Source organism: Ambystoma mexicanum, chromosome 2p (assembly GCF_040938575.1).
Source record: "Ambystoma mexicanum isolate Mex_15411 chromosome 2p, UKY_AmexF1_1, whole genome shotgun sequence".
Taxonomy (NCBI): domain Eukaryota; kingdom Metazoa; phylum Chordata; class Amphibia; order Caudata; family Ambystomatidae; genus Ambystoma; species Ambystoma mexicanum.
This window is the reverse complement of record NC_090923.1, coordinates 1,040,018,351-1,040,026,291: the sequence shown is the minus strand read 5'-3', so window position 1 is coordinate 1,040,026,291 and position 7,941 is coordinate 1,040,018,351. Positions and strand designations below refer to the sequence as shown.

Here is a 7,941-nt window from a genome sequence, read left to right as displayed (position 1 = left end):
TGCGTGCTGGAGCTGGAAAGGAAAGCTGATCATTGATGTTGCCTAGGTAAGTATTTAAAATACAAAAGGACAATGTGCATGCATTTGTGCATTATGGTGAGTTAACTGAACTCTCCATCTTGATATGTAGGGAAAGTGAGCTACAGGTTCTGGACTGGTCTGACTGATTCCATATATTCATCCCAAAGGGTGGATGAGGAGAGATCCCTCCGTCTTGCCGTCCCCCACGAGACTTTGTACACCCGTCCCAAAGGAAGTCCTTCAAGTCTGATTAGTGGGACTCAGTGTACCAGAATGCATGGCATTCAGTCAAAGCGGCTCCAGAAATAGACCTGATAAACTATGACTAAGTGAGAAACTCTGTGAGTGGTCCGCTGGAGTTTGATGAACCCACCAAAGAAGCAGTCACCTCTTACCAGACCGAGACGAGACACTGGGCAGCAGAGACGTCTTTATGGGAGGGCAAAAGGGGCATTTGCCCCGGGCCCCCACCTTGAAATGGGGCCCCACAAATCTGCCTGAGCTAAAGAGGTCAGTTCCCATTGTTCACCAAACTTACAAATTTAAATAGCACACGTCATTTTTTTTTAAATGTCATCCAGCTGAGGCTCTAAACCTATTGCCTGTCTGTTGTTTGCAAGTACATTCTGCTCTGATCAATTAATCCAGTAAAGCTTTCTCTGTTCACTGTGGAATACATAGTTTGTGCCTTCACTACGGTACAACTTCTGTCGCATTCTTACCTTTCTGTAGTGATTTATATTAATCATGTGCAACAGTCAAGGTTGAAATGTAAATTGATACATTTCAGTGTTGGTTCCTAATATAGCTCATTGTGTTAAGTACTCATTGCAGAGATCTATGTTCCTATGCAAGGTTACAATACAAAATTATAGCAAGGCCGAATCAGACTTTCCTATGGTTTGACTTCTCACATCTTGGTGGCATTGTTTAGCCCATTACCTTATATTTCTTTCTTTTTGTGTAGGCTATTTAAGAGAAAGGCGTTCAAGACAGAAGAAAGTGGGCCTGATATTGCAGGCCTCTGGCAAGCACATTTTAGGTCTGCCCATTTGACACAAAAAATAGTTTTTTTGTACAATTCACATTCATTTCTGCACATTTACAAGTAACAATTTCACAAGCCTGTGTTTTGGGTACATTTAAAGCTTTAAAAATGCAAAAGGGAAATTCAGATAAAGGCCCTCATTACGAGTAAGCCGGTCTGGGAAAAATGCTGGTACAACCGGCTCCAGCGTTGGTCCCAGACCGGCTTACTCCAAGTCTGCCGGCAATGGAAGGTTACTGCCGGCAGGTCAGGCCTGCCGGTAGTTCAACCCCTATCGGGAGACTTTTCACTGAAGCACCGGCACTGTTAGTAATGTGGCAGTGCTTCAGTGATACAATTCCCATGGAGTCCTATCGGACTCCATGGGAATGGGGACTTACCGTCCCGCCGCAACCCGTAATATCCTGCAATCACCAGAATATCGGGTGGCGGAAACGGTAAGGCGAGTTTGCCAGTGAGCCCCTGGCCGTACTACCTGCAGCTAACCGACAAACTTGTGAGGGCCAAAATCTTTTAAGATCACCTCAATTATCATGGTGATACTTAAATACTTATCTAGACGATGGAGACAATGGGCCTCATTACGAGTATGGAGGTAGCCATGCCGCTTTTAGCCACTTTTACCGGGTCCGGGTTCCTGGAATGGGGAATTACCGACCTTAGAGGGCCCGTTATTTCCCCATTCCAGAAAACCAGACCCTGTAGATCCCCATTCCCATTCGAGCCCCCATAAGACTCAATAGGTATGGGGAGAATGCTAACAACGGGCCTGTTAATGACAGGCCTGTTGTTAGCATCCTGGTCTGCTAGCGGGTCCTGCTAATTATGCCTGGTTTTACCAGACGTCCTTAGCGGGACCCGCGAGCAGACCTTGTAATGAGGCGGTAGAAGGTTAACGGCGCCGGAAGCTCTACCGGCGCCTTTAACCCTCTACCGCCTGGGTCGTAATGAGGCCCAATGTATCTAGAATCATTCAATTTTGCATAGTCAGCTTCTATAACATTTTTAAAATGGTAATGTGTTCTGTTGTTTTCTTTAAAATGGGATTATTTGAGGTCATGGTAAGAACTGGAAAATAAAGTGGTAAAGTACAGAAATTGCAGAGTGGGTTTAAATCCCAATGCATCTATGTGATTACTTCGAAAATAGAATTTCGAAGTCCAAAATACCAAATAATTGTTTTATTTTGCTGTGCATATATATATATATATATATATATATATATATATATATATATATGCAGGGGAGACCCCCACAGCCCCTCCTACACCCCTCCACTTTTTTTATTAACTTAACCCACCTCCGCACTCAAATTATATCTATATGCATATATATCAATATATATATATATATATGCACACACACACACACACACAGAGTAAAATGGGGCTCTTGAAATTTGGTATTTTGGTCTTTTAAATGTTTACTCCTTCATTTTGATATGATCCAAATCCCAACAGCACCTCTTAACCAATATGTAGTCCTGGGAATTTCATTTAATCTCATATTTCCTAACTTGTCAAAATTGTCAGCCCTAGACCTTTCACAGTTGTTGCCCTTTAGAGTGATTTCGTTCTCAGTGTATGATCTTCAAAAAAGCCACACTCATATTTTCACTGGCTGCAGTGTTGCTTCCTCTATAATAATAGTGTGCATTGATATTTTACACACCACAGACACTTGCTCCTTTCCTCTCTAATGGCAACACTACTCTCAGTCCGTCTTGATATGGACACCTTCCGACTAGATTCTAATCTTCACCCACTATATATGCTATTGTATGTTTAATTTTCTCCTTTCATCCAGTTGGTCTCCTGTATCCATGCCTGGGCACGTTTGCATTCTGTGAGGCAGCCAATCTGAGCCATCAGTTTATTCTGGATTATCTGGACCTTTTTCATACAATCTGTGTCCTCCATTTATACTATGGTCGGTGTACCTTCCTCATGAAGAGGGTAAAGGGGCTGACTACTAATATCAATTCTTATTTTGATCGCTGCGAGGCAGCATATCAAAAAACGATGGGTTGTGATCTTGATGAGGGTGGTGCAACCACATATTCTGGATCCCTTTATTCAGGGGGGAGGGTGGCCCCAAAGAGGTCTGTGCCCGGGGCCCCAAAATAGCTTAAGATGGCCCTGCTGGGCAGATCCGAAGAGCAGTGTAACTTTGCATGGTCTGCTGCCTTGCACATCACAGTTGGGAGAAATCACAGAAAGCTGCAAACATTCTTCTCATGATAGGAATGAATCCAAGATGACCCCACACACCACAGACACCTTTTAATGCTTTCAGTCCAATGTTAACTGTTCTTTAGCCCATCAGGTAACTAGCCAATGCTTGGCCTCTACTAATAAAAGCGTAATTAGTGCTATTAGACATCCCCAAGAGAATAAACTATCACCAGGGGGTATTCAATGAAGCATGGGAAATAACCAATTGGGTGACGACTCAGGAAACCATCTCCAACCCAGGGTGTACAAAAGGGCTGGGAAAAGAATAGTTGGTGGAAGACCTGTGGTGCAAGCAGGCATGAAGACCACCAGCCACTTGGCACAAAGGGAAGAGCTGGAGGAAGACTGACGGAGAAGCTGATAACCTGGGGAAAGGCTTAAGTCTGGAGAGACCTCAAGGTCACCACTGCCTGGAGGGCTGAAGAGAGTCTGTGAGAGCTGATAAGACCTGGCATCCCAAGGAGTGGGTCTTGCCAGAAGATGTACTCAAGCACTCCCCAGACCCTTGGGGGAATTGACAAGTCATGACCTAAGACCAGTAGCAATCCCTTGGAGAGGATTGAAGCCTGACCGGTGCAGTTGGGTGGCATAATAATGCCTGACAAGGACCCTGACTGTGAGGAGTCGGGGGGTTACCCATTCAATCTGTTGTGAAAACCATGAAAGCTAAGGTCCAGGAGGCATCTGTTGTGAAGCCTAAGAAAGCTAAGGTCCAGGAGGCCTCTGTTGTGAAGCCTAAGAAAGCTAAGGTCCAGGAGGGATCTTCTGTGAAGCCTAAGAAAGCTAAGATCCAGGAGGGATCTGTTGTGAAGTCTATGAAAGCTAAGCTCCAGGAGGGATCTTCTGTGAAGCCTAAGAAAGCTAAGGTCCAGGAGGGATCTTCTGTGAAGCCTAAGAAAGCTAAGGTCCAGGAGGGATCTGTTGTGAAGTCTAGGAAAGCTAAGCTCCGGGAGGGATCTTCTGTGAAGCCTAAGAAAGCTAAGGTCCAGGAGGGATCTTCTGTGAAGCCTAAGAAAGCTAAGGTCCAGGAGGCATCTGTTGTGAAGCCTAAGAAAGCTAAGGTCCAGGAGGAATCTGTTGTGAAGTCTAGGAAAGCTAAGCTCCAGGAGGGATCTTCTGTGAAGCCTAAGAAAGCTAAGGTCCAGGAGGGATCTTCTGTGAAGCCTAAGAAAGCTAAGCTCCAGGAGGGATCTGTTGTGAAGTCTAGGAAAGCTAAGCTCCAGGAGGGATCTTCTGTGAAGCCTAAGAAAGCTAAGGTCCAGGAGGGATCTTCTGTGAAGCCTAAGAAAGCTAAGGTCCAGGAGGGATCTGTTGTGAAGTCTAGGAAAGCTAAGGTCCAGGAGGGATCTGTTGTGACCCTAAGAGGGTCATGGTCCAGCAGTGTCCTGTTTTGAATACAAGGTGCAAGAGGGATGTGTCATGGAGCTTAAGAAAGCTATTGTTCCTGAGGGACAGGCATTGAATGTCTAAGACAGCAGTGATCCAGGAGGGCGCTATTGTGAAATCTGAGAGCCAAAGTCAAGGAGGCTCCCATTGTGAAATCTGTGAGAAGTAAGGTACTCTGAAACCAGAGTGAGTAAGGGTACTGGAGGGACCTATTATGAACCATGTGAAAATCAAGGTACAGGATGGACCTGATGTAAAACCTGAGAAGATCGACACCCAGGACAGACCTGTCGTGAACCCTGCTAGAGTCACAGGTCAAGGGGGACCTGTTGTGAGAGTCTACAAAATGACCAGATCCAGGAAGGACATGTGATATGACTTGAGAATGCAAAAGTGTATGGGCACCCTGTTAAGAAATAAGTACAACATTGAGATCTATGAGAGACCTGGAGAGCATCCAGGCAAGACCATATCTATGTAAGAATCCTATTCAGGACGATAAGAGTGTCAAGGTCCAGGGTGGGCCAGTTGTCCATCCAAAGCATTCAAAATCGAGGAAGGTTTCGGTTTGGTGAATCCTGAAACCCAAGGTAGGGAAAAGCGTGCATGTAAAGGTTGACATGCCCTGGCGCAGCCTAAGAAGCAGAGGCTGTGAAAGGGGCTTCCTGGCAGGGATCCTGGAGCTCAGAGGCAAAAAAAGCAGAGGAGTTGAAGGGGTCGTCCAGGCTGTGAATAGCTATGAAAGGAGCCTTTCCAGGAACAGTGACACAGGCGTTGTTAAGGGCTGGCTGGGTGGGCTATACCCCCGGGACATTTGGTTTTAACCCTGGATAGAAGCTCGGGGGCCACAGCCAAAAGGCTAGCTAGCTCTGAGTCCCGAAAATACCAACATTCGTGCAGCCACAGATCTTTCCCAGACCTAGCCACGCCCCTGATATGTTTTTCTCTTTTGAGTTAGCTTAAGGATGGACTCTTAAGGGTAGATTTAATACTTTTGTATTGGAATAAGGTTGAACATTTGGTTTATTAGAATAAGCTAGCCAGGAGGCAAATGGCTTCAAGCTCAGGTTATAATCATTCTGTTAGCCCCTTTGTTTGGGGACATTCGTTTATTGCCCAGGAGGGGCAATGACCTTTAAGATTTGGAGTTTGGAACATTATTACTTTGAACACTTATGCGTTGAACATAAGAAGACTCGCATTTTGCTTCACCCCATCCTTGTTCTGTTTCATTGGGAATCCCTCGTTGTTTCTAAAGAAAGCCTTTTAGTACCGATAGGTGCCTGATCCAATGTGTTCCTTATTTCAAACAGTCAGTAAAACGTCTATTGCTTACATCTCATCATTTTTGTCTCTACTATGCTTTCTTTCATTGGCTTACCATAGCGTGCATGGGTTTGTCTGAACGTATGTGTGTGAGAGAACCTTTATTTGAAAAGGGTGCAAGTGTGTGGCTGATAGAGTTTGTCTATGTGAGCGGAGGAGCGCGCATGTGTGTGGTGTGTGAGCATGTGAGTGACAGAGAATGTGTGTATGTCTGCAGTGTCAATGATGTAAGGCGTCCCCTTTCCCTGTCACATGTTTGGCAGGGGAGGGGACCCTGCCCTGCATCATGGAGACATGTTTTACAGGACAATACAGGCTCACTGGGGCTATCTAACACACAAGTGGGTTTTTACAGTTACAGTATTGGCATTATTGGGAAAGTTACAGTAGTTAGTACTGCCAGACACGCAGCACCGGCCTAGGCCTGATCAGGCAAAGCCGTCATGGGTTTCTTCTTACAGTTATGGTACTGCATATATTGGGCAAAGCCAAGACAAGTACGTTCTTACAGTGGCTGGCGTAGCCAGACGTGCAGTTCTGGCTTTGTCCTTTTGGGCAATGCCGTCATGGGTGTGTTCTTACAGTTACAGTACTGGTATTGTTTGGCAAAGCCACGGTTAAGTATGTTCTTAGATTGGGTGGTACTGCCAGGCTGGTGGTACTGGCCAGTGGTGTCTCAATGACGTGCTGATCCTCCATCCATTATGGAAGACCCATAAAAAGAAATAATTGGTTTTAAATTTGCAAACCCAGTGGAAATAATGAGCACTCGCTCAACTGCAGCAAGCGGCAGAGGGTGCACTCTGGGGACAGGCGTTGTTGTTGGGAAGCATGTTTTCCCTGTGGAGTAGTGTAATGGGGCAGATGAATATGCAAGTAATCCTTACTGCCCCTACTCAGATGAGTATGCAAGCACCGATTCCGATCCCTGCTCCTCGCCAGTACTGTCCGGGTGACAAAGGCTACCAGCTGGGAGAGCCCTACCGCCCCAAGAGTCTAGGCGTGGCAGACGAGACAAATTAAGATAGATTCGAATAAACAATGCCTTAACTAATCAGTGGCTCATCTGTGTTTTTCCAAGATCGACGCTCTCGCGCCCTGTCACATCCGGCCCATGAATACTGGTTCCACCTACCCCCGTTTCAGAATCCACGGCAGCTTTACCCGACTCGACTGCCTTTCATGTGCTCGATAGATCGCGTTTGATTTTATTTGCATGCCTTGCAAAAGATGCCAATCCGTACCATCACGCCGTCTGCAGGCACGCACGGCGCTCCTTTCAGTCGCTGATGCCCTCCAGTGAGCTATTTGCTGCCCACACTGCCTGCAACACTTTTTCCAGCCCTAAGGACTTACTCGTCATTCGGGCTGCTCCCCTTGCGTGCAGTCTATCTGATGTTCGCATTGCTACCCAAGCTGCCACAGACAAAAGGTTCGTTATTGCTGCCTTGCATTGCGTTTTCATAGTTCCCTCTACCCACGGCCTGTTGCTCGCCTGCTCCGCTCCCTGTAATTCCACAGTCGTTGGGTACGTTTCAATTGCCTTTGTTTCCAACATCACGGGTCGCTGGCTTTGCTCCCCGAGGCGTCCCCGAGAATCTGTTTGTTCTTAAACACATGGTCTTCCTGAACATACCCACGCCACATTATCTTTGTGACGCAGGCCCTACCCCAGACGCTGTCCCTTACAAAAGGGCTGCTTGTAATGCTATGCTTTGCCTGCACACCTCCCATGATCTGTTGGCCGCTTGCTTTGCCCCCCAGGCTGCCCCAGGCTTATTACTGTCTCCTACTACTTTGCAAGGCCTGTACACTGTTCCCAGTTTTGATGATCTGCCCGCCTCTTCCTCTGTGCCTCAGGTTGCCCCAGACAAAATGTCTGCTCAAAATGTTATGCATTCCTTGTACACTGTGCCCAACATTGAT

The 7,941-nt window shown here is 46.4% G+C and overlaps 1 protein-coding gene across 1 annotated transcript; it reads left to right on the top strand.

The window, feature by feature from the left end:
- The first annotated feature begins 3,962 nt into the window (after nucleotides 1–3,962).
- On the top strand, nucleotides 3,963–4,697 carry LOC138567837 (histone H1.0-like). The gene has a single exon (XM_069646331.1). The coding sequence runs from the start codon at nucleotides 3,963–3,965 to the stop codon at nucleotides 4,695–4,697; it is 735 nt and encodes a 244-aa protein (XP_069502432.1).
- The last annotated feature ends 3,244 nt before the right edge of the window (nucleotides 4,698–7,941 follow it).

Coding starts and splice junctions, on each gene's coding strand:
- LOC138567837 (XM_069646331.1), top strand. CDS start 3,963: ATGAAAGCTAAGGTCCAGGAGGCATCTGTTGTGAAGCCTAAGAAAGCT.